Genomic DNA, 27,021 nt, shown 5'->3' with positions numbered 1-27,021 from the left:
TGAGGATCTGAAACTTTGGTGGCCAAAGTCCTGAATTGCCTAAGGCACACCAGTTCACACTAGTTGTCTAGGTATAATAATAATGCTCCTTTTTCATTCTCAAAAGAGCCCTGATTTGGACAATAAATTATATGGTCACCCTACCTATAGCCAGATATTTCTGCACCAAATGCCTGATTTTGGTGGGTGGCTTTAATTAAGGATGAATGCTTTAAGTCTTCTGACGTAACTCTGTTGTTCTGGTCAGGAAGTGAGATGTATAAAACTTCTAATTCATCAGATTACATATAAGGAGATAGGGTGCACTTAAAATTGCTAGGAAGTTGAGATCTCTAGTTTTTTAATTGGAAATAATTGAAGTAACAGTTACAAAGCTGTCATGATGGACATAGCAGAAATGCCTTTTAATTAAAAACAATGATAACAAAACAAAATGCAACTACAGTTTCAGAGTTCCTTAGTTGATAGTATATGTAAAGATGGCTGTTTTCTAAAATTATCTGCGATGTTGGCAAATTATCTGAGATGTCTTCTGGACATAACATATCCTAGAATTAAAATACCCTAGCTAGATAAATATGAGATATGTTGATAGTGAAACTAATTCAAGGCAGTATTTTCATTTTACCGCTCCCCTATTCACAGCCCTAAACCTAAGGTTCTTATACCTGTATTGACTCTGAAACATCAATGTTAATGATGTTATTGGTCCTCATGACCAGCAAGAACCAAGGATATTCCTGGGATGGGCTCTGTCTGCCTTTTTGAGGTCCATTTGGGTAGCCAGTGATATAGGAACTATTTTCCCTAATGGATTAGCGCACTCCATATAGTGACAGTGAGAGTAAGGCAAGAAATGGTAAAATGAATCCTAGGACCACCAGTTTAAAAGTACTAGGTAGTAATGGGGAGTCATAAAATGATACTCCATTACTCCATAAATGGTATAAGCCTTATTTGTTGGCTCTTTTTTCTCTCTGCATGTATTAAGTTTCTAGTGGTAGTGATGGTGGGGCAGGGAGATACTACGTTCTTTGATCCACATTATCTTGGGGAATCTGTTTTTTTACAGTAGCATTTGAGATGTGTTGAAATGCTGCTGTACACCTTGATCTTTCCAGTAACTGTGATGCATTGTTTTTTTGATACAGTCTCTTCATTGAAGTCTGGTCCTTCAGGCTAAAATATAGAGCCAGAATATAAGACTTTTTTTTTTGAACTTGGCACAATTGGCATTGTGTTAAGGATTGAAAAGCATAGAAACAATTTAGTTGAAACATGAGGAGGAAAAATTATTTTTCTTTTAACCTTAGTGAAGTATTTTTTCCCTTGGCAGAATGAAATTAATACTGAAAACATGGTCAGCTCCATAGATCCTGAAAAACAAGATTCTCCTCCTCCAAAACCACCAAGGACCCGCAGGTATTGTATGTCTTTGAACATTTTCTTTAAAAGCATACTTGTTTTTACTCATTGTTAATTAAAATGACAAATTCTGAATATTTCTACATTACTTTTATAACTTTTATTGTCATTGTTTTGTTAGGATGTGGCATACATATGACAACTGATTTGTTACTGGTTTATTAAAAATTTGGTTTCATTTTGGATAAAATTTCAATAATATACTGTAGTAGAATGTGGATACTATCATGAATTGACTATAGTTTATGTTTTGATATGTGATATAACTAAAATTTTAGTTGTGTCTAAAGATTTCCATTTTTCTCCTGATGACTAAATATGCTTGCCAAAAATTGCATGCATGTTGAAGTGTGAAGATATTTAATAACGTTACTAGCAAAGATGAGTTTATTTCTTTAATTTTTCTTGCTTTTCTACCAAGCTCATTTATAATAGTTAAAATCATATATATTCCTATCTTTCTTTTCCTTCCCTTCTTGTTCAGGGTAGCTGCTAAGTCAGTAACATGGTAGTATGGAAAGAATACAGAGTTAGAAGAAGATAGTTTCAACTCCTTTTTAGCCATTTAGCTCTGGGATCTAGGATTAATTTATTTAATCCTGGGGAGAAGGAGTTAAGTATTGTCCTAAGGATTAAATAAAAAACTATTAGAATATTTTATAATGTCTTTCTTGCACATAGATCTGCCAAAACTTATTGACTTCCCATCAAAATACAGTCTTTTATACAGGATACACCAATTGTTTCCATCTTAAAACTTTGGTGAAAGTTGGGTCAAATGGCCAGGGTCATGTCTTAGCACTGAGTTGCTAATTCCAAGAGATCATTCTAATGAAATAATCCCTCTTCACAAAAGAAAAAACCAGCAGTTTCCCTCAGTAACTAAAGGTTTGGTTAGAATCCCTCCACACCACAGGAGCAATTTACTCTCATTTTGACCATGCAGGATTCTAACTGCCTGGGAAGGAACCTGCTGAGTACAGAAAGAGGAATTATACTCTGGTATAATGGTATAAAGAGGCTTTTTACATAAATAGGTCCCATTCCAAATTTTAACTTTCACATTTGCTTCTGAATGAACTTCAACAAGCCACTTCTCTGAAAATTCTTTACTTCATTGTAGTGAGATATAGTACTAGTATTCTCCGTTGCTAAGAATTAGTGATAATGTATATAAAGCATGTAGTTAAGTGTTGTGGTAGTTATAGCCTCTGGAATACCTTTGCATACTTCTCTGAGGAACCTCAGGAAGCCTGTGTATAGATGAGGTCAGGTCTTAACATTTCAGTGTTCAAGATGTTAGCTATGTGCTAACAAAACTTTTAGTAGTTCTTTCCTGTTCAGTTTCCACTTTGGTATCTACCAAAATTGGTTGGCATTTTAGCCATCTGTGGAAGGTAGCCAGTTTGAAACCTGTAAAATATTAGTTCTCTAACTTCTCTGTTCCACATAGGAGCCCTAGGATCTTAAAAGAAACTACTGGCCCTAAAAAAAGGAACATTTTTGCTGCCCTCTTAATTTGGTTTTTGAGATTGAGCCATTGTAGAGGTTTTCAAAGTCTGCACTGATATTTATGATTTGTATGTTCTTCTACCTCTAACTACATGTAGCAGCAATCTCTTCTTAATTTTACAGGAAAAAAAAAAAGAGTAGAATACTTTAATTTAAAGCCTTTTTCCTATAACTGTTCAAAAGTTTGACTTCTGTTACTCTCTAATAAACAAAAAGATAATGAAGAAAAAAGCAAATGAGTATTAAGAAAAAATATTCAACTCGACAGATTTTTATTAGGCATACATTCCAGAAGTTCTTTGTGTGTGATTTTATATTACATGCACAGGTCACCTTTTTTCTTCTTCATGTAATGGAGTCAAATGCCAGAAGGTCATCGTGTTTGACAAAGAGAACCTTGTGACTTCTAAGTTGGGATGAATTTTAGAACTATTGTAAATTGATCCAACATAACTGAAAATAAAATCACAAAATCATAAGATTGATAAGTAAAATAGTGTATTTTGTTTTTCAGTATGGCTACAGTAAACACATTAATTGTTTAAAGTACACGATGGGGCCAGGCATGGTGGCTCATACCTGTAATCCCAGCACTTTGAGAGGCCAAGGCAGGGGGATCACGAAGTCAGAAGTTTAAGACCAGCCTGACCAATATGGTGAAACCCTGTCTCTACTAAAAATAGAAAAATTAGCCAGGCGTGGTCGCGTGTGCCTGTAGTCCCAGCTACTTGGGAGGCTGAGGCAGGAGAATCGCTTGAACCCAGGAGGCAAAGGTACCAGTGAGCCAAGTTCGCACCACTGCACTCCAGCCTGGGTGAAAAAGTGAGACTCTGTCTCAAAAATAAAAAAATAAAAATAAAGTACATGTTGGCTGGGCATAGTGGCTTACGCCTGTAATCTCAACATTTTGGGAGGCTAAGGCGGGCAGATTGCTCAAGTCCCTATTTACGTATATATAAAATATATGTGTTTTGTGTATATTTTATTTTTATTTTTTTTTTTACTTTTTAAACATTTTTGTTAAAAATAAGACACACACACATTAGCCTAAGCATACACAAGGTCAGGATCATCAATATCACTGCCTTCTACCTCCACATCTTGTCCTGCTGGAAGGTTATCGGGGCAGAAACACACATGGAGCTGTCATCCCCTATGATAACAATGCCCTCTTCTAGAATACCTCCTGAAGAACCTGCCTGAAGCTGTTTGACAGTTAACTAATTTTTTAACAATTAGAAGGAATACACTCAAAATTAACAACAAAAAGTAAGTACATAGCCAGGCGCGGTGGCTCACGCCTGTAATCCCAGCATTTTGGGAGGCCAAGGCAGGTGGATCACCTGAGGCTGGGAGTTCGAGATCAGCCTGGCCAACATGGCGAAACCCTGTCTCTACTAAAAATACAAAAATTAGCTGAGCCTCTTGGCAGGCACTTGTAGTCTCAGCTACCTGGTGGCTGAGGCAAGAGAATCGCTTGAACCCGGGAGGTGGAGGTTGCAGTGAGCCAAGATTGCGCCACTGGACTCCAGCCTGGGTGTGACAGAACCAGACTCCATCTCAAAAAAAAGTACATAAGCCGGTAACTGTTTTCTTTATTATTATTATCAAGAATTATGTCCTGTACATAATTGTATGTGCTATATTTTATATGACTGACAGCACAATAGGTTTGTTTATACCAGCATCACAACAGACATGTGAATAATGCATTTTGCTACAAATTCGTGGGAATTTTTCAGCTCCATTATAACTTTGTGGGGTCACCATGGTATGTGTGGCCCATCATTGACTGAAACATCACGTGACTGTACGTGTCTTCCAGTCATTTTTAATATTCCAATTCGTTTTCTTTTGTTTTGTTTTCAGAGCCTTGCTCTGTTGCCCAGACTGGAGGGCAGTGGTGTGATTATGGCTCACTGCAGCCTCGACCTCAGTTGAACCTCCCACCCTGGACTCCCAACTAGCTGGAACTACAGACACACACCACCGTGCTTGGCTAATTTCTGTATATATATTTTTTTGGCCTCCCAAAGTGCTGGGATTGCAGGTGTGAGCCACCATGCCCTGCCAGTATTCCAATTCTTCCAGTTCTTAAAACTGAACAGAACTAGGAATGATTGGGCATTTGACAGAAGCCTCTAATATGAAAAACAGAGGAAATGGAGACAATACAGAGTAAAATGAAAAAGATGGGGGGGAAAAAAGAAACTAACAGTCCACTTCTCTCAGTCATTGGGAAATGCAACCATGAAATAAGACCTGTGGGTAATAAGTAAGAAGCTCTTAGAAATTAAGAATATAGGCCAGGCGCAGTGGCTCACGCCTGTAATCCCAGCTCTTTGGGAGGCTGAGGTGGGCAGATCACAAGGTCAGGAGTTCGAGACCCGCCTGGTCAATAGGGTGAAACCCCTGTCTCTACTAAAAAAAAAAAAAAAAAAAAAAAAAAGTTAGCTGGGTGTGGTGGTGTGTGCCTGTAGTTCCAGCTACTCGGGAGGCTGAGGCAGGAGAATCGCTTGAACCCGGAAGGTGGAGGTTATAGTGAGTTGAGATCACGCCACCACTCTCCAGCCTGGGCAACAGAATGAGACTCTTGTCTCAAAAAAAGAAAGAAAGAAAGAAAGAAATTAAAAATACAATACTATAAATTTAAAAATTAAGCAGAAGTTTGGAAATAGTCAAGGAACTATTTCAAGAAAATGAATAGATAAAGAGAAAGTAGGAGAGAAAAGATGAGGAAATTAGAAAGCAAAACTAGAAGATCTGTCACTGAACTAATAGTAGTCTAAAAGGAGAGTTGGGAAGAAGAAATTAGCCAAAAAAAAAAAAAAGTATTAGAATTAAAGGGCATAAATTTTTTATATAGAGGGTATATACCCAAGTTTGAAATATAAAGGATAAAAATAAAATTGTTAAAAAATAAATATTTTAAATTAAGTATGTATTTTAGAGTAAGATAAAAATAATGCTGAAATTTGGAGTAAGATTTTTTTCAATTAAAAACTTTGAAAATACTTAACAAACCCATGTATCATATTCGATATCTGTCAAGCTCTGTTCTAATTGTTGTTCAGATGTTAACTCATTTAATTCTCCGAACTACGCTGTGAAAAAGGCACTGTTGAGGATATATGGGGTTTGTTAATCAAGTAAATCTCTAAAATACTGGTCATGAGGCTGGGCATGGTGTTTCACACCTGTAATCCCAGCATTTTGGGAGCCCGAGGAGGGCGGATCACTTGAGGTTAGAAGATCAGCCTGGCCAATGTGGCGAAACACTGTCTCTGCCAAAAATACAAAAATTAGCTGGGCATCATGGCGCATGCCTGTAGTCCCAGCTACTCATGAGACTGAGGCAGGAGATTCGCTTGAACCTGGGAGGCGGAGGTTGCAGTAAGCCGAGATCGCACCACTGCACTTCAGCCTGGGAGACAGAATGAGACTCTGTCTCAATAAAAAATAAGTAACTACTGATTATGGAAAAGTGGTCTCATGTACATGTCGGGAAAATAATACACCTCAATTTATATCAAAATTTTATTTTATCCTTTTAAAACTCATATTTTTTCTATTTGTATTATGATACATTCTTAGGATAACCTATTGGTCTTTGTATATGCTTTATAAATTATGGGAGGTGCCTGCAATTATTTTTTATTTTAGATTGCAAAAATTTGATAGCTACTCTTTCAGATTAAGAACCTACTTGCAGGCCAGGTGCAGTGCCTCACACCTGTAATCCCAGCTCTTTGGGAGGACATGGCAGGTGAATTGCTTGAGTTTAGGAGTTTGAGATCAGTCTGGGCAACAAGAACATGGCAAAATCACGTCTCTACAAAACATACAAAACTTAGCCAGGGTGATAGTGCACACCTGTAGTCGCTGCTACTTGGGAGGCTAAACTGGGAGGATGGCTTGAGCCCTGGAGGCAGAGGTTGTAGTGAGCCAAGATTGTGCAACTGTACTCCAGCCCAGGTGGCAGAGTGGGACTCTGTCTCAAAACAAAATAAAGAAGAAGAATCTACTTGTAAAACTTCAACAGATACAGGAGTATCTTATGAGAGTATTGCTGTCATTGTAATATGATCGATATTCTGGAGATACTCATTTATCTTGTCATGTCGTATTCTAGGAATGTTGGAATGTGTCTAGAGAATCTGAACTTCACAGATAAAATTATTTATTTAATTATTTATTTTGAGACAGACTCTCGCTCTGTCACCCAGACTGGAGTGCAGTGGCATGATCTCAGCTCACTGCAACCTCCACCTCCCGGATTCAAGTGATTCTCCTGACTCAGCTTCCTGAGTAGCTGGGATTACAGGCGCACGCTACCATGCCTGGCTAATTTTTGTATTTTTAGTAGAGACGGGGTTTCACCGTGTTGGTCAGGCTGGTCTCGAACTCCTGACCTTGTGATCCGCCCGCCTTGGCCTCCCAAAGTGTTGGGATTACAGGCATGAGCCACCATGTCCAGCCCACAGAGTCTCTTTTAAGGGGAAACCTGGTGTACCGTGTGATTACTGCCAATGATCTGGTTGGATAATTATAAGGTTGATCACCTGCGGGAAAAAAAAAAAAGCAAAAACTCTGAGGTGGGATCCCGTGGCTCACCCCTGTAATCCCAGCACTTTCTGGGGGCCGAGGCAGGCAAATCACTTGAGGCCAGGAGTTCGAGACCAGCCTGGCCAACATGGCAAAACCCCGTCTCTACTAAAAATACAAAAATTAGCCAGGTATGGTGGCATGTGCCTGTAGTCACAGCTACTCAAGAGATTGAAGCACAAGAATTGCTTGAACCCAGGAGGTAGAGGTTCCAATGAGCCAAGATGGTGCCACTGCACTCCAGCCTGGGTAACAGAACAAGACTCTATCTCAAAAGAAAAACAAAAACTTGAATATACAAGCCCTCAAGAAGTTTGCATCATATAAAGTTCTTAAAAAGCAACAAAGCCTGGGCAACATAGTAAACCCTATCTTTTTTTTTTTTTTTGAGACAGGATCTCATTCTTTCACCCAGGCTAGAGTGTAGTGGCATCATCACAGCTCACTGCAGCCTTGACCTCCCTAAGCTCAGGTGATCCTCCTACCTCAGCCTTCCTAGTAACTGGGACTGTAAGCACACACTGCCACACCCAGTTAATTTTTTGTATTTCTTGAAGACACAGGGTTTTGCCATATTGCCCAGGCTGATTGTGAACTCCAAGTAAGTCACGATGCGCAGCCTTTATCTCTCTCTCTCTCTCTCTCTCTCTTTTTTTTTTTTTTTTTGAGACTGTCTTGCTCCGTCGCCCAGACTGGAGTGCAGTGGCACGATCTCAATTCACTGCCATCTCCACGTCCCGGGCTCAAGCAATTCTCCTGCCTCAGCCTCCCAAGTAGCTGGGACTACAGGTGTGTGCCACCACACCTGGTGAATTTTTGTATTATTAGTAGAGATGGGGTTTTACCACGTTGCTCAGGCTGGTCTCAAACTCCTGAGCTCAAGCGATCCACTCACCTTGGCCTCCCAAAGTGCTGGGATTACAGGCGTGAGCCACAGTGCCTGGCCCCCATTTCTTTAAGGAAAAAAATAAAGCTAACTAGAGGGTGTAACCCACCCAAACAAAGGAGTATACCCAGAAAGAGGAAGATGGGACCTGGGAAACAGGAGAATCTGAAACCAGAGAGAACATTAGCTCTGTGGTGGCTTAGGGAACCAGTAGTCCACACTGGAGCAGGAGGCCAAAAGTTACTAAGAAGGATGTCTGTGGTATTGATAGTTACTGTGTGTGTTTGTCATTATTGCGAGGAGGTATACCAATCTACAAGAAAGTTAGAAGAAAAGCTGAGTAACTGATGGTGCATAGAGAGCTAAGCAATCAGAAACCCAAGGCAGTCGTTAGGGGAAAACAAGACATTGTAGAAGAAAAGATATGAAATCATGGTGTCATAGATGTGAATAATGTCTGCAGTCATATGACTGAGGTAACGAAAAATTACAATATAACAGTATTGGAAAGATAGAGAAGGACACTTCCACAGTAGGAAGTCAGTAGAAAATATGTGAAATAGAGATCAATAAATAACTTTTGAAATAGTCTGAAATACAGAGGTAAATTTTAGAAGCAGCTGTAAAAAAAAAAAGGTTGAAAGTGGATGCCTCTGGCTAACAGGAGGGCTACGGGGCAGAGACTCTGTTTCCCATTAAAAGTCTTTTTAAGCAGTATATGTATTACCTTGATGAACATTAAATTTTCTAAGTCTGAAAAATTACAGTTTTCACAACCAGATTCTAATGGCTCTTAATATACTAGTCTTAGCTACGTAATTCTCCTGTATCAACTTGTGTAACAGTCTTAAAATGCCCTTTTTAAATATTTGTTTTTCAGTTGCCTTGTTGAAGGGGATGCTAAAGAAGAAATACTGCAGCCACCAGAACCTCATCCAGTGCCACCCATCTTGACACCTTCGCCCCCTTCAGCTTTTCCAACAGTCACTACTGTGTGGCAGGACAATGATAGATACCACCCAAAGCCAGTGTTACATATGGTTTCATCAGAACAACATTCAGCAGACCTCAACAGAAACTATAGTAAACCAACAGAACTTCCAGGGAAAAATGAATCAACAATTGAACAGATAGATAAAAAATTGGAACGAAATTTAAGTTTCGAAATTAAGAAGGTCCCTCTCCAAGAGGGACCAAAAAGTTTTGATGGGAACACACTTTTAAATAGGGGACATGCAATTAAAATTAAATCTGCTTCATCTTGTACAACTGATAAAATCTCTAAGCCACAGGAATTAAGTTCAGATCTAAATGTCAGTGATACTTCTCAGAATTCTTGTGTGGACTGCAGTGTAACACAATCAAACAAAGTTTCAGTTACTCCACCAGAAGAATCCCAGAATTCAGACACACCTCCAAGGCCAGACCGCTTGCCTCTTGATGAGAAAGGACATGTAACGTGGTCATTTCATGGACCTGAAAATGCCATACCCATCCCTGATTTATCTGAAGGCAATTCCTCAGATATCCACTGTCAAACTATGAAAACTGTGAGTTTAACACCAAGTCCTTCAACACAAGTTGAAACCCCTGATGTTGTGGATCATGATAACACTTCACCACCCTTCAGAACACCCCTCAGTTTTACTAATCCACTTCACTCTGATGACTCGGACTCAGATGAAAGAAACTCTGATGGTGCTGTGACCCAGAATAAAACCAATATTTCAACAGCAAGTGCCACAGTTTCTGCTGCCACTAGTACTGAAAGCATTTCTACTAGGAAAGTATTGCCAATGTCCATTGCTAGACATAATATAGCAGGAACAATACATTCAGGTGCTGAAAAAGGTAATAATATAGTGTCAAATGCTTAAATGTCTACTATGTGCCAGTCACTGTTTTAAGCACTTTAGCTTTATTGATTTATTATGTTTTATTCCATACTATACCATAGAACCTATAGCAAAATCTGTCTTAGATACTAATTTTTTAATATAAGCTTTTAATTTATTGTTAACAATTTGATCACATTACTGGGTGTTTCTAAAATATTTTAGTAGTTATAACTGGATAATTTGTTTTCTTTTTCTTCTCTATTATAGATCTTACTGTTTTTGTATTGGTCAAAAATTTATCTGACTGAATAATTAGAAATAATTTAGGGAAGAATCACTTAAAATAACAGTGGCAAAAATACTGTAGAATGTCTTGGTTGGCCATATAATGTCACCCATGTTTCTCCTAAATATCTAGTCATCTTTTTACTGTTCCTTTATCTACAGATTACCTTTTTTTGTTTGTTTGTTTTTACTATCTTCACAAATGCTTCCAAATAGGGCTGTTTCCAACCCTGAGTTTAACCCAGGAACAATACTGCAAACTGCTCAGTAGAATATGGGCAGTTTAATTCATTCAGTAGTGAGTGGGCTATGTGCATACCTAGTCATCAAAGCTATTATTTAAAGAATTACTATTTTTTTTAGCACTCTTAGCATTTCAAGGTAATGCATGCACTCAATTCCCAAAGTGTATTATTGCTTCTTGAAACTCCTCTTTGATCTGCTAAAAGTAATGATGGCTGCCATCTTAAACAGACCCTAAAGTTGAGAGTAAACATAAATTTAAAGCTATTTATTGATATATTGATTATCAGTGGTCACTTACCTATCAGTGAACTTTGGTAGTGACACATACAGACTGCTATTTATAATGTGCAGGCAAAATAAGTACTGTGACCTGAAATATATATATATATTTTTTGAGACACTTGCACTGTTGCTCAGGCTGGAGTGCAGTGGTGTGATCTCAGCTCACTGCAACCTCCGCTTCCTGGGTTCAAGCAATTATCTTGCCTCAGCCTCCCAAGCAACTGAGATTACACGTGCCTGCCACCATGCCCAGCAAATTTTTGTATTTTTTTGTAGAGTCAGGATTTCAAAATATTGGTCAGGATGGTCTCGATATCTTGACCTCATGATCCTCCCACACTGGCCTCCCAAAGTGCTGGAATTACAGGCGTGAGTTACTGGCACCCTGCCTTGTTTTTTTTTTTTTGTTTTTTTTTTTTTTTTTTTTTTTTTTTTGAGACAGAGTCTCACTGTCACCCAGGCTGGAGTGCAGTGCCGTGATCTTGGCTCACTGCATAAAACCTCCACCTCCTGGGCTCAAGCAGTCTACCACCTCAACCTCCTCAGTAACTGGGATTACAGGCGTGCACCACCACACATGGCTAATTTTTGTGTTTTTAGTAGAAACGGGGTTTCGTTATGTTTGCCAGGCTGATCTCAAACTCCTGGCCTCAAGTGATCTGCCCACCTAGGCCTCCCAAAGTGCTGGGATTACAGACGTGAGCTACCACCCCTGGCCTTGAAAGATTATTTTCTATTTCTGACCCATTATATGCCACCCATACTGTAGTGCTTTTGTTTTCTCTAACTCACATATACTGTATTTTTTAACTTGAGAGAGTGTATTTGGTAGAATAGATGACAGTCTTTTTGAGACAGAGTTTTGCTCTTATTGGCCAGGCTGAAGTGCAATGGCGCGATCTTGGCTCACTGCAACCTCTGTCTCCCGAGTTCAAGCGATTCTCCTGCCCCAGCCTCCCGAGTAGCTGGGATTACAGGCATGCGCCACCACGCCCAGCTAATTTTTTGTATTTTTAGTAGAGACGGGGTTTCACCATGTTAGCCAGGATGGTCTCGATCTCCTGACCTCATAAAATCCACCCGCCTTAGCCTCTCAAATTGCTGGGATTACAGGCATGAGCCACCGTGCCCAGCCAGGTAACAGTCTTAAACTAGTTGCTTAAATTACAGAATTCTCTTTTCTTGATTCGTCATTGTTTTATTTGAGGGATCTTTAGACGATCATAATTAGCATAATAGATGTTACTTTACCAGTTTACCATAATTTTAAATTGCTAATGTCTTTTGTTCCTCAACTTCAGAATTTGAAATATAACAGCTCAGCTATAACTATGTAAGAAAATATGTAGATAAGAAATTTTCATTTTGGGCTTTTTTAGTATATCAAGCATGTGGTATATTGTACTTAGGAAGTTTTATTTTTTTTGTTGTTGTGTTTTAAAAAAAAAAAAAAAATTACTGGAAATAGAATTTGGTGAGGGCCAGAAAGATACATGATACGATACGCTCATTAAAAGTTACTACTACATGACAAGTCTATTGGTGGCTCATGCCTGTAAATCCCAGCACTTTGGGAGGCTGAGGCGGGAAATTCATTTGAGCCCAGAAGTTCATAACCAGTCTGGGTGACATAGTGACACCCAATCTCTACAAAAGATAAAAAACTAGCTGGGCGTGGTGGTGCACACTTGTGGTCCCAGCTATTCTGGAGGCTGAGGTAGGAATATCACTTGAGCCTAGGAGCTCAAGGCTGCAGTGAGCCATAATTGTATCACTGTACTCTGCCTGGGCAACAGAGGGAGACCCTGTCTCAAAAAAAAAAAAAAAAAAAAAGAGATATAGCTAAAAGCAGCCTACTATGTGCCAGCTCATTTCTGTTTGTTTGGTTTTGTATTTCAAAGCAAAAATCACTGTAAGTGTGATTTCTGGTTTCTTTTTACTCAACCTTAACTGTTAATTGGTTTGATATTAACTGAAGATTTTCCTGTGTGTAAATGTTCTTTGTTACAGCGTAACTACAAGTAGTCTTTCTTTTAATGTGTTGCCAAATTTTTACCATATAGATTATTTACTTTATAGATTGTTTATTTACCTTATAGATTATTATTTCCTTTGTAGATCATTATCTTATAGAACCATTGGCACCAGAATTAGAGTTTTGGGGGGGTTTTTTGGTCCTAGAACTTGTTAGTGAATTACAGTCATACATTTCTTAATGGCAGGGATATGTTCTAAGAAAAATATGTCATTAGGCAATTTTGCCATTGTGTGAATGTCATAGAATGTATTTACACAAACCTAGATGGTATGGTATACTACACATCTGGGCGATACAGTGTAGCCTCTTGCTCCTAGGCTATAAACGTGTATAACATATTACTGTACTGAACAATTGTAACACAATGGTAAGTATTTGTGTATCTAAACATAGAAAAGGTACAGTAAAAATGTGGTATCATAATCTTACAGGACCACTGTTGTTTATGCCATCTTGTTGATGAAAACGTTATTATGTAGTGCATGACTGTAATGGAATAATTTTGTATTGATACCTAAAAAGCTTTTGCATAAGTTACTGCCTGACAAAAATTCCTGGCTATCAATTCCAATTTCAGTCTTGACTTAGGCCTCCTGAAAGATTTCTCAGATTCAATTACAGAAGGCCCCACAGTGTATGATTTGCAAAAGCCTATGTAAAATATGCAATATCTAGTTAGATAACCTTTAAAACAAAAGTTTTTAACAGGAAAAGCAATCCAGAGTTCCAGGGAGAAACATGCATTTACAAAGCAAGGGCCACACTTAGAAAATAAAAGTTTTTAAGGGTGAGAACTGTCATGAGAGAAAAACAGAGTTTCTGAAAGATAACTGATAGAAAAAGGGCTGAACTGCCCTTTTTGTTTTGTTCATTTAATTTATGAAATGGTACCAGAATGCCAAGATTATGTGTCCCTTCCTTCTGACAGCCATCTCTTCACTGTGCGCTGTTAGTAACAAGAGGGCGAGGAGACATATGGTGATGACTCAAACTACCACTACTGGATAAGGTAGATAGTTCTTTAGTGGCAAGAGAGAGTTCTGGTACTCTTTGTAGATTTATCAAGTATTGGACTGGAACTCTTCTTTCAGCAGGACCCAGAGGCTGTATTTTCTTGTGTCTCCAGCTAAATAAATGTAGGAGGGGCAAAAGCAATCATACTCACCTCATGTGTGTTGAAAATTGAAAAGACCTATGCATAGCCTATCAGGTGTGGTAAAAAGTAGAGTATCATGGCAAAACTGTGTGTTCATTTAAGAACAATGGGCAGGCCGGGCGCGGTGGCTCAAGCCTGTAATCCCAGCACTTTGGGAGGCCGAGACGGCGGATCACGAGGTCAGGAGATCGAGACCAGCCTGGCTAACACGGTAAAACCCCGTCTCTACCAAAAAATTACAAAAAACCAGCCGGGCGAGGTGGCGGGCGCCTGTAGTCCCAGCTACTCAGGAGGCTGAGGCAGGAGAATGGCGTAAACCCAGGAGGTGGAGCTTGCAGTGAGCTGAGATCCGGCCACTCTACTCCAGCCTGGGTGATAGAGTGAGACTCCGTCTCAAAAAAAAAAAAAAAAAAAAAAAAAAAGAACAATGGGCAAGGCTCAAGACAAAATAATAGGACCATCACGTTTCTTTTTCTTTATCCCACCCTCCCCAACCTGAGAGTTCACACACAGAATTGTATCCTCATATTTTCTTTCTGTGCTTCCAGTGAAAACTCAAAGATCAAATGCACTCATTTACCTTAAGCCATAGTAAAGCTAACCAATGAGGCTTACTTAATGCACTATTTTTCCCAAGAGCTAATTTTGTTTCTACTAGTGAAAAACCTGTATATAGCTTCAGTCAGCATTCTCAATGTGCCACTGTACACAAAATCTTCAGCAATAAATAAATGAAGATTTTTTAAAAACTTTAATAGCTATATCTTTACCTGTTTTGGAAAAATAGTATTTCCAATGTTATTTCAGCTATTGCTGTTTAAAACATGACTGAGGTACACAGTTAAGTTTAAAATGAGTCTGACTTTAAAAGTGAATTGGACACATGTTACATAATATGGCAAAAATCATGAAAGGTGTTAAGCAATTGAATCCTGTTTGGTAAACACTGGCTTAGGCGTTTCATAACACAAATGACCAAAGCTTTCCTTTTTGTACACAAAGCATCATCAGTAAGATCAGTAGAGAAGTCACTTGCCAGCTGACTGAAGATTCCCTTCAGACTTGGAGAACTGAATGATGTCTGTAGAGTGGCAGGAAAGTCATGGGAGAGAGTCATTTTCTATATGCAGTATCTTTGCTCAATAAGCATCGTAATTCTTCCTGATAATGAGTTGAGTGGAAATGGTTTCTTGCATTTTTTTGTTTTGCATTTTTAAAAACTGATCTAGATACTTGTGACAGAAAATTTTAGAATGTCAAGAAAGCTCTCTGATTTTGTTTAGCTGACATGTTAATTTTTAATAATTTGCCTAAATTTTTATGTGTTTAATTTAGATGTTGATGTTAGTGAAGATTCACCTCCTCCCCTACCTGAAAGAACTCCTGAATCTTTTGTGTTAGCAAGTGAACATAGTGAGTGTCTCTTTTGCTTTTACATTTACTTTATATTCTAATAATAAACTCTGAAAAACATGCCTGATTTTAATCTATGAGCTATTGTGCTGCATAATTAAATTCAAAAACAAGTAAATTGATATTGACATGCTTTTAATTCTTTGAGAAATGCTTTTAAATGATTTTTTTACTTGTTAAGATTGATAGAAATTACTGCATTTATGTTAGATATCAGAATTCACTTAACTGAAATTATAGGCCGGGCGCGGTGGCTCAAGCCTGTAATCCTAGCACTTTGGAAGGCCTCGGTGGGTGGATCACCTGAGGTCAGAAGTTCGAGACCAGCCTGGCCAACATGGTGAAACCCGTCTCTACTAAAACTATAAAAATTAGCTGGGCATGGTGGCCGACGCCTGTAATCTCAGCTACTTGAGAGACTGAGGCAGGAGAGAATGACTTGAACCCAGTAGACAGAGATTGCAGTGAGCCAAGATTGCGCCATTGCATTCCAGCCTGGGCGAAGAGCAAGACTCCGTCTCAAAAATTAAATAAATAAATAAATACAATTATAAAGCCAGATGCAGTGACACATACCTGTAATCTCAGCACTTTGGGAGGCTGAGATGCACGGATCACCTGAGATCAGGAGTTTGAGACGAGCCTGACTAACATGGAGAAACCCCGTCTCTACTAAAAATACAAAATTAGCCAGGCGTGGTGGCGCATGCCTGTAATCCCAGGTACTTGGGAGGCTGAGGCAGGAGAATCACTTGAACCTGGGAGGCAGATATTGCAGTGAGCCGAGATCGTGCCATCGCACTCCAGCCTGGGCAACAAAAGCGAAACTCCGTCTCAAAAAAAAAAAAAGCAATTATAAGTGTATTTGCAGTCTGGTGTATTTTCATTCAGTAAAAGTAACACTTATTGGCTCATGCCTGTAATCCTGCCACTTTGGGAGACCAAGGTGGGCAGATCACGAGGTCAGGAAATCGAGACCATCCTGGCTAACACAGTGAAACTCTGTCTCTACTAAAAATACATACAATTAGCTGTGCATGGTGGCATGCGCCTGTAGTTCCAGCTACTCGGGAGGCTGAGGCAGGAGAATCGCTTGAACCCGGGAGGCGGAGGTTGCAGTGAGCCAAGATCATGGCATTGCACCCAGCCTGGGCGACAGCAAGACTCCGTCTCAAAAAAAAAGTAGCACTTATTTATGAAGACATTAATTGCTTTCCTTAGGTTTAGGTCAGTAAACATTTCTGTTGGGTGGGCGTCACTGGATTGGTGTTAACTGAAATACACTTAAGACCCCTGGAGTAGACTGGGCACATTGGCTCACACCTGTAATCGCAGCACTTTGGGAGTTCAAGGCATGAGGATTGCTTGAGCCTAAGAGTTTGAGACCAGCCTGGGCAACATAGTGATACCTCCTCTCTACTAAAAATGAAAAAACTATCCAGTTGTGGTGGGCGCCTGTAATCCCAGCTGCTTGGGAGGCTGAGGCAGGAGAATTGCTTGAACCCAGGAGGCAGAGGCTGCAGTGAGCTGAGACCATGCCATTGCATTCCAGCCTGGGCAACAAGAGCAAAAGACTCCGTCTCAAAAAATAAAATAAAATAAATAAAAGATTAGCCAGGCATGGTGACATGTGCCTGTAGTCCTTGTTACTTGTTACTCAGGAGACTGAAGAAGAAGGATTGCTTGATCCCTGGAATTGGAGGCTGCAGTAAGCCATGATTGTGCCACTGTACTCCAGTTGGGTAACAGAGGGAGACCCCGTCTGGGGAAGGAAAAAAAAAAGACCACTGGAGTATCAGAACTGGGAGAAAGTGATCATACTTTAAAACATTGATAATGTATTTCTCCCTATTAATCCTCTAAAAAAGAGTACAGAAACAGCTTGATTATATTTAACAGTGTCTCATGCTCAGTGGAGGTGCTCACTAGTCTAAGTACATTTTACCAATATATTAATTTTGACTGATTTTTGTTTTGTTTCGTTTCGTTTTATTTTATTTATTTATTTATTTATTTTTATTTTTTAGACGGAGTCTCTGTCGCCCAGGCTGGAGTGCAGTGGCGCAGTCTCAGCTCACTGCAAGCTCTGCCTCCCAGGTTTGCGCCATTCTCCTGCCTCAGCCTCCTGAGTAGCTGGGACTACAGGTGCCTGCCACCACGCCCAGCTAATTTTTTTGTATTTTTTTTAGTAGAGACAAGGTTTCACCATGTTAGCCAGGATGGCCTCAATTTCCTGACCTCGTGATCCGCCTGTTTTGGCCTCCCAAAGTGCTGGGATTACAAGTGTGAGCCACCACGCCCGGCCTCGTTTTGTTTTATTTTGAGATGGAGTTCCACTCTGTCACTGAGGCTGGAGTGCAGTGGCACGATCTGGGCTGAGGCTGTTCTCCTGCCTCAGACTCCTGAGTAGCTGCGATTAGAGGCATGTACCATCACTCCCAACTAATGTTTTTTTGTATTTTTTAGTAGAGATAGGATCTCACCATGTTGGCCAGGCTGGTCTCGAACTCCTGACCTCAAGTGATCTGCCTGCCTCAGCCTCCCAAAGTGAATTTTGACTGATTTTAAGATAAATGTTGAAGAACTGGGCAGTGGCTTATGCCTGTGATCCCAGCACTCTGGGAAGCCAAGGCAGGTGGATCTCTGTTCATGTTGCCCTAGGAGTTTGAGACCAGCCTGGGCAACATGGCAAAACCCTGTCTGTATAAAATCAAAAATTAGCCAGGCGAGGTGGTATGCACCTATAGTCCCAGCTACTCAAGAGGCTGAGATGGGAAGATTGCCTGAGCCTGGGAGGTTGAGGCTGCACTGAGCCAAGATCACACCTGGTCAACAGAGTGAGACCCTGTCTCAACAACAACTAAAAAGAATGTTGAAAACAATGAAGCAGTATACTTCACTTGTTTAAGTCTGTCACATTATCTCTGGATTAAGCAGTATACTTCACTTGTCTGTCACATTATCTACAGACTATAATAAACTCTAATGACTGAATTCATTTACTTAGGTTTTGAAGGAAGGAAACATAAAAGAATGTTCTCAAATTAATAGAAACTACAATTTTTTTTTTTTTAGAAACTTCAGAAATATGCTTACCCAGAAACTACAGAATTTTTGTGGAAGTGATAGTTTCTAAAATCTTTAGGATCTGTTTTTTATTTTACTTTAATGCAAAGAAATATCAAAAATTCAAGGTGTTAATAACGATAAGATTTCATTTTTCTCAGATACACCTATAAGATCGGAATGGAGTGAACTTCAAAGTCAGGAACGATCTGAACAAAAAAAGTCTGAAGTGAGTCCTTTTGGAATTGGAACGGTTATAGCTTAACATTTTTACTCTTTTGTTAACTAATCTCGCACTTGTTGAAATAGCTGTCATCTTAAGATCGTTAAATATAGTTTGTAATTTTTAATCAGCATTTCTTATGCTAAGATTTCAGATGAAAAGCACATATAAAAGGTAGGATCTGAAATGTTTTAAAAGGGTAACCTGATCTACATACAACTATCACTTTAAAGTATTATTTTCTCAAGCTGTTTTTGAAATATGTAAATTATGTCATGTTTCAAATAATTTTGAAGGTATGAATGAAATAGGAGTTACTATTTTCAGGGTCCTAATTCTTTCTTACATTTCTAGATGCTTCCCATTATAACACCAGGCACATAGTCACTTCTTTTGTTTTTTTCTGGCTACCTGGCATTTCTTTGACATTCGAGAAATGTTTTGGCAATTAAATATCTTGAGGGCGTGCCATGATGGCTCACATCCGTAATCACAGCACCTTGGGAGGCCAAGCAGAAGGATCACTTGAGCCCAGGAGTTCAAGACCATCCTGGGCAACATGGGGAGACCTTATCTCTACAAAAATTTTAAAAATTAGCCAGATGTGGTGGCGCATGTCTGTGGTCCCAGCATTTTGGGAGGCTGAGATGGGAGGATTGCTTGGGCCCCAGAGGTCAAGGCTGCAGTAAGCCATGATCGCACCACTGCACTGCAGCCTGAGTGACAGAGTGAAACCCTGTCTCAACAACAGCAAATTTGTCCATAGGAGACAGCATTTTTTATTAACATTAATACTTTTTTATATTTTCTCCCATATTTAATATCTCTGGAATTGAGCTACATCTTATATTTGATTCTAAAACATGATGTATGTATTTTAATTGACACATAAAATGCAATAATGATATAATCAGTAATAGTGGCTGGCAAAACATAGCTGTATATTCCTTCATGCAGTAGCCCGTGGTTTTCAGTGCTCATCCAGAAACATTTACTCCAAGTAGAAACATGTAACATTTAAAAATTTTAAGCCTAATTAAAAGCACAATTGTTTGCTTTTCCTCTGATGCTGAAAATGATAGGCCTTGATTTCTTGGGATATATATCCATAACAGACCCAGCTTTCTATTATTTGTATATAAAATGAATGTATTGTAATAGATATTAAATGTCTTCCTCCTAGGGCTTGATAACCTCTGAAAATGAGAAATGTGGTAAGTCGCTAGATTTTTTTTTTTCCTTTTTACTATAGATTTTATAGATCAATTTCTACAAAATATCGTGCTTCATAGTTCATGCTATTTAGTTATTTCTGTGTGTGAAAATGTCTAGGACAGCTCTTCTAGAAGCTTAATATTGTACTATAATTCTTCCAAATTAATTATTACCACCAGATAGTAGTATTGATCTGGAAAATCATGGGAGCATTTACTATCAATAGTTACAGGCTCATGGGAAAGAGATTTTTAAAAATATTTTTCTGTTTTTTACTTTCTGTTTTTAAAAACACCTGGAAGTTAGATCCCAACTTACATAAATGCCCCAAATTTACCTACATGATGGAATTGGCTTTGTAGAAACCTATTGTTTTAGAAATCTTCCTTTTAGTACTTTTTCGTTTATTTGCGAAGACCAATAAAATTATATAGCTCAAACCAGTGTTACAATGCCCAGTTTGAATTTTTTTCTACCATATTCCTATTACTGTCATATCGTACTAAAATAGATCAAGTTATTATTAAAGTCAGTGACCATGTAAATAACTCATCAAACATCCTAGCCTGTATAATGTCTTCAATTCACCTCTTGCCTTTGCCCCTACCCTCCATTTCGCTTCAGCTCTTCTCTCAAGATTATATTCTGGATCTTGGCCTAATGGGTCTGTTCCATCTTATAAATGATATTACTTTCTATACCTTTTTATAAAGAAAATAGCAGGGCTGGACACAGTGGCTCACACCTGTAATCCTGGCACTTTGGGGAGGCCAGGGCAGGTGGATCACTTGAGATTAGGAGTTCGAGACCAGCCCGGCCAACATGAGTGAAACCCTATTTCTACTAAAAATACAAAAATTAGCCGGGCATGGTGGTGTGCGCCTGTAATCCCATCTACTCCGGAGGCTGAGGCAGGAGAATCGCTTGAACCTGGGAGGTAGAGGCTACAGTGAGCCAAGATTGTACCCCTGCACTCCAGCCTGAGTGGCAGAGTGAAACTCCACCTCAAAAAGAAAATAGCGGAAGCTATAGAGCCAGGCCAGCCTGGACTGGAATCCATCTAACTCTTACATGACTTTTACTTCACAGAGAAAATGGAGGCTGTTTAGTCTAGGATCATCATTTCCTCCTAGAACATGGCTCTGAATATCTCACCACCACTAGTCTCATATAAATGCCTCTTCTCTTTGTCTCTGTTGCACATTATGCATAATTTTATTTAAAAGCTTATCACACTGCTATAATAATTAATATATCTCTCTGTGTCTCCTACTAGACCAGGGTTTGGCATTGCACGGCCTATAGCCCTAATGTTTGTTATGCCCTTGAGCTAAACAAATGGCTTTTATGTTTTTAAAGAGTTGTTTAAAAAGAAGAACAATGAAACTAACAAAACTAAAGAAGAGTATGTGGCAGTGATCTTAGGTGATTTGCAAGACCTAAACTACTTATTTTCTATTTTATTGTTCTCTAGCTTTATCTTCTTTAAGAAGTTTGTGGGACCTGGTGTGGTGACTCATGCCTGTAATCCCAACACTTTGGGAGGCCGAGGCAGGCAGTCACAAGATCAGGAGTTCAAGACCAGCCTAGCCAACATGACAAAACCGCAACTCTAGTAAAAATACAAAAATGTGGCGAGCACCTGTAATCCTAGCTGCTCGGGAGGCTGAGGCAGGAAAATCACTTGAACCGGGAGGTGGAGGTTGCACTGAGCCGAGATTGTGCCGTTGCACTCTAGCCTGGGTGACAAGAGCAAGACTCTATCTCAAAAAAAAAAAAAAAAAAAGTCTGTGGGCTCCTTTCCAGACTGTAAGCATCTTGAGGATGGGGATTGTCTGTTATTTCACTTGTATTCCAAGTTTCCAGAAAGGTTCCTCATGGAGGTGTGGGGTATGTTCAAGATTGTGAAAGAATGAATGAATTATAGTAGTTAATTTCTTTTGTTACTAATGTTGAACATTGGTAATTAAAGAGTGAACTACAATCTAAACAACATAAAACTTTAAAAGTAGTTATTGGATCTGGCGTGGTGGCTCACACCTATAATCCCAGCACTTTGGGAGGCCAAGGCGGGCGATGACCTGAGGTCAGGAGTTTGAAACCAGCCTTGAGCAACATGGTTAAACCCCATCTCTACTTAAAATAAAAAAGTAGCAGGGCATCATGGCTGCCGCCTATAATCCCAGCTACTAGGGAGATTGAGGCAGGAGAATCCCTTGAACCCAGGAGGCGGAGGTTGCAGTGAGCTGAGATTGCGCCATTGCACTCCAACCTGGGCAACAAGAGGGAAACTCTGTCTAAAAAAAAAGTTGCATTGTTATTTCAGGTGGAAATATTTCATTAATTAACCTTGACCTTGTTGATTTCTTTTCTTTTCTTTTTTTTTTTTTTTTTTTTTTTTTTTTTTTTTTTTTTTTGAGATGGAGTCTCGCTCTGTTGCCTCGGCTGGAATGCAATGGCACCATCTTGGGTCACTGCAAGCTCTGCCTCCCGGGTTCACACCATTCTCCTGCCTCAGCCTCCCGAATAGCTGGGACTACAGTCGCTCGCCACCGTGCCCAGCTAATTTTTTGTATTTTTTTAGTAGGGATGGGGTTTCACCGTGTTAGTCAGGATGGTCTCAATCTCCTGACCTCGTGATCCACCCGCCTCAACCTCCCAAAGTGCTGGGATTACAGGTGTGAGCCACCGCTCCTGGACTGACCTTGTTGATTTCTATACAAAGGCATTTCAGTTGCAATTATTCCCTTAGAACATAGGCATATAGTTTAAGGGAATGTAATATGTCAAGACCTAGATTTAGGAAATAAAAATAATGAGAATCCTCACGTTGCAGAAGTACTCACTGCAGATTTCTGTGTGACCACAATAATACCTGACATGATTTTCTGTGCTCACTACATTTGTATTTATATTGATCTTGACCTATAAAATTATGGTGCCCAGGAGAGAAAATTTTCTCTTTTCATGCTTGCCAACATTTAAAAAATTAAAGAGTTGTATGTATATGATGCTACAAAGCATGGTGATTAACAAAGGTTTTGTGTTGCTGTTTAGATCATCCAGCGGGAGGTATTCACTACGAGATGTGTACAGAATGTCCACCTACTTTCAGTGACAGGAGAGAACAAACATCAGAAAGTCCAACAGAAGCCACAGATATTGGTAATTTCTTTAATAAATAATTTTTAGTAAGTAGTTAACACTGGCAAGAATGAGAAAAGCTCATTTGCCATTGTGAAGTGACACTTGCCAAGAATAAAGTATATGATTTTCCAAAGTTGCTTGGACTAGTCATGAAATAAATGAAGCACTTAATTCTATTTCACATTGAGATTAAAAACTAAAATAGAAAACTGCAGTATATTAAAATCTTTTGTGTTGGACAGACTAAATTATCTTGGATGTTTTTCTTACATTGTGATAAAATTGGTTTTATTTTCAGCATAAGATTTTTAAAAGAAGCAATCATTTTCAGTTACCCCAGATAAATTTACAATTGTTTTGCATTTACAGAGTTTTATTTGGCTTAAATTCTAAATTCCCTTGTGGAAATTTATTTGTTCCAGAAAATGAGAATGTCTATGGACATGGTTTTTAGTAGTTGAAAAGTATTTCTGAACACTGACTAGTTATTGTGGTATTTTCACTGTAGGTTTTGGTAATCGATGTGGAAAACCCAAAGGACCAAGAGATCCACCTTCAGAATGGACATGATTCAGGGACCTAAAAGACACTTTTAAGTTATACTGGAAAATTCAGGTGCCACTGAAAGCCAGATTTATAGTATTCCATCTTTAATATGTGGGACTAACAGCAGTGTAGATTGTTACCTTAATATTTTTTGCTGGGACCATCTACCTGCCTTATACTATACTTAGGAAAAAGTATTACATATGGTTTATTTTGAAACTTCAAGTATTATTGCCTTAATGTCTCTTAACCCTGTTACACGCTGCTTGTAGACATGTTAATATAGTAATACTTTTATGATATATTGACTTTAAGGACTACTCTTTTTCTGTTTTATCATGTATGCATTATTTTGTATATGTACAGGGCAAGTAGGTATATAATTTGATAAAGTTGCAATCGAAATATTATTAACAGAAGATGTAAGAAATTTCTGCATGGTCTAAATCTTTGTGTACTTTATTTGTAAATTATTTGCCCTGGAGTTTTAGAAAATAGTTTCTGAATTTTAAACTTGCTGGATTCATGCAGCCAGCTTTGCAGGTTATCAGAGATCAAAGATTGTAATAATAATACATTTTGTAAATTGTAAGCAAAGTTATTTTTATATTATATACGGTCTAATTGTTCATCCTAATTGTTCTTGTTTTCATCTAGTCAGAGATTCAGTAAGTGCCTTGGAACAATATTGAATTCTCTTAGCTTGTGTGTGTTTCTTTAATATTTGAACTCAACTGGGATTAGAAGACTATCAAAATACATGTATGTTTCAGGATATTTGACCTGCCATTAAAAAAACAAACAATTTTACAGTGCCTACTTGTTGCCTTGGCTTTTCATTTCTCATTCCTAGGAAATTGGACTTAACTATCAGCCTTCTTGCTGGCTCAGTCTTGGTAGGAAATGAATGTGAATGGGGTTTAATCTCTTTTTTTTTTCTTTTTTTAGACAGAGTATCACTCTGTCACCCAGGCTGGAGTACAGTGGTGCCATCTCGGCTCACTGCAACCTCCACTTCCCAGGTTCAAGTGATTCTCCTGCCTCAGCCTCCCAAGTAGCTGGGATTACAGGCACCCGCCACCACGCCCAGCTAATTTTTATATTTTAAGTAGAGATGGTTTCACTGTGTTCGCCAGGCTGGTCTCAAACTCCTGAACTCAGGTGATCCGCCCACCTTGGCCTTCCAAAGTGCTGGGATTACAGGCATGAGTCACCATGCCAGGCCTAATCTCTTAATTAGGGAATAGCGAGTACCTTCTGCCAAAAACATGGCTGTGCCAATTCTAAATACTTATTGCCCCTAGGCATTCCTCATCCTTATCATTACTAGCCTACCAAAGTCCTAGTAGAAAGCCCAACAGAGGGGGCCAGATGGGGTGGCTCACGCCTGTTATTCCAGCTCTTTGGGAGGCCAAGGAGGGCAGATCACTTGAGGTCAGGAGTTCAAGACCAGCTTGGCCAACATGGTGAAACCCCTTCTCTACTAAAATTACAAAAAAATTAGCTGGGTGAGGTGGCACATATCTGGAATCCCAGCTACTAAAGAGGCTGAGGCAGGAGAATTGCTTGAACCTAGGAGATGGAGGTTGCAGTGAGCCGAGATTGCACCACGGTACTCTGGTCTGGGCAACAGAGCAAGACTACATCTCAAAAAAAAAAAAAAAAAAAAAAAAGAAAACCAAACCAAGGGGATGTTGGGAACGAGAACTGGTTTCTTATCCCATGACTGGAGCACAGATTCCATTCCTCAGTACTAAGTCTGAATTTTGACAACTGTAGATTGGAGTTGTTGGATGTCTGTATTTTCCCTCTGCATACGAAAGAATGAAGAAATTATGAAACTAAAGTACATGGAAAACCTTATATGAGTAGAAGGGGGATTATTGTGGAGGAGAAAGTAATACTACAATTTCATGTTAAATTTGTTTTAAAGCTAACTCATCTTCATGTTGATCCCTTAGATTTTTTTTTTTTTTTTTTTTTGAGACGGAACTTTGCTCTTGTTGCCCACGCTGGAGTACGATGGTGCTATCTTGGCTCACTACAACCTCTGCCTCCTGGGTTCAAGCAATTCTCCTGCCTCAGCCTCCTTAGTAGCCGGGCTTCCAGGTGCCCACCACCAAGCCCAGCTAATTATTTTTGTATTTTTAGTAGAGATGGTGTTTTGCTATGTTGGCCAGGCTGGTTTTGAACTCCTGACCTCAGGTGTACCCGCCTCAGCCTCCGAAAGTGCTGGAATTACAGGTGTGAGATACCACGCCTGGCCAATCCGTTAGAATTTGAAAATTTTCTGTATGCTTTGGTAATAAGGAAGTGGTAATACAGTGGATGCTTGACATTCTCAAGACACAGGCACTCCTGTAATAGATCTTTTCCTAATACAATGTAAACTGAAATAAAAGCATAACTGAAAAAAATTTTAGCCCCTTCACACACTTGATGAGTTATTGTAGAGTACTAAAATCATAAGGATTTTTGTGGTTGGGATGGGGTTTCTTGGAATACCTTCACTGAAGTATACATGTATTCAGAAGTAAGCAAAAATCATATTAATTGCCAGGCGCGGTGGCTCATGCCTGTAATCCCAGCACTTTGGGAGGCCAAGGTGGGCAGATCACCTGAGGTCAGGAGTTCGAGACCAGCCTCAACATGGAGAAACCCCGTCTCTACTAAAAATACAAAATAGTGGTGCATGCCTGTAATCCCAGCTACTTGGGAGGCTGAGGCAGGAGAATTGCTTGAACCTGGGAGGCGGAGGTTGCAGTGAGCCGAGATCGTGCCATCGCACTCCAGCCTAGGCAACAAGAATGAAACTCCATCTCGCCGGGCGCGGTGGCTCACGCCTGTAATCCCAGCACTTTGGGAGGCCGAGGCGGGCGGATCACGAGGTCAGGAGATCGAGACCATCCTGGCTAACACGGTGAAACCCCGTCTCTACTAAAAAAAAATACAAAAAATTAGCCAGGCGAGGTGGCGGGCGCCTGTAGTCCCAGCTACTCGGAGGCTGAGGCAAGAGAATGGCTTGAACCCGGGAGGCGGAGCTTGCAGTGAGCCGAGATCGCGCCACTGCACTCCAGCCTGGGCAACAAAGCGAGACTCCGTCTCAAAAAAAAAAAAAAAAAAAAAAAGAAACTCCAT

At 39.5% G+C, this 27,021-nt stretch overlaps 1 protein-coding gene across 2 annotated transcripts in view; it reads left to right on the top strand.

Moving 5' to 3' along the window:
- The window catches only part of PTPN12 (protein tyrosine phosphatase non-receptor type 12), a 104,376-nt gene extending 79,678 nt beyond the window's left edge, over nt 1-24,698 (top strand). For both annotated transcript variants that reach the window (XM_007982393.3, XM_007982396.3), the window contains exons 12-18: nt 1,337-1,422; nt 9,309-10,279; nt 15,609-15,686; nt 18,914-18,981; nt 20,159-20,189; nt 23,248-23,355; nt 23,846-24,698. In XM_007982393.3, coding sequence (XP_007980584.1) covers nt 1,337-1,422; nt 9,309-10,279; nt 15,609-15,686; nt 18,914-18,981; nt 20,159-20,189; nt 23,248-23,355; nt 23,846-23,907 — 1,404 coding nt within the window. In that variant the 3' untranslated portion in view covers nt 23,908-24,698. The remainder of the gene's footprint in view (nt 1-1,336; nt 1,423-9,308; nt 10,280-15,608; nt 15,687-18,913; nt 18,982-20,158; nt 20,190-23,247; nt 23,356-23,845) is intronic.
- Nucleotides 24,699-27,021: the final 2,323 nt, after the last annotated feature.

This window comes from Chlorocebus sabaeus, chromosome 21 (assembly GCF_047675955.1).
Source record: "Chlorocebus sabaeus isolate Y175 chromosome 21, mChlSab1.0.hap1, whole genome shotgun sequence".
Lineage (NCBI taxonomy): Eukaryota > Metazoa > Chordata > Mammalia > Primates > Cercopithecidae > Chlorocebus > Chlorocebus sabaeus.
The sequence above is the reverse complement of the archived record's forward strand: the minus strand, read 5'-3'. Positions and strand labels throughout refer to the sequence as shown.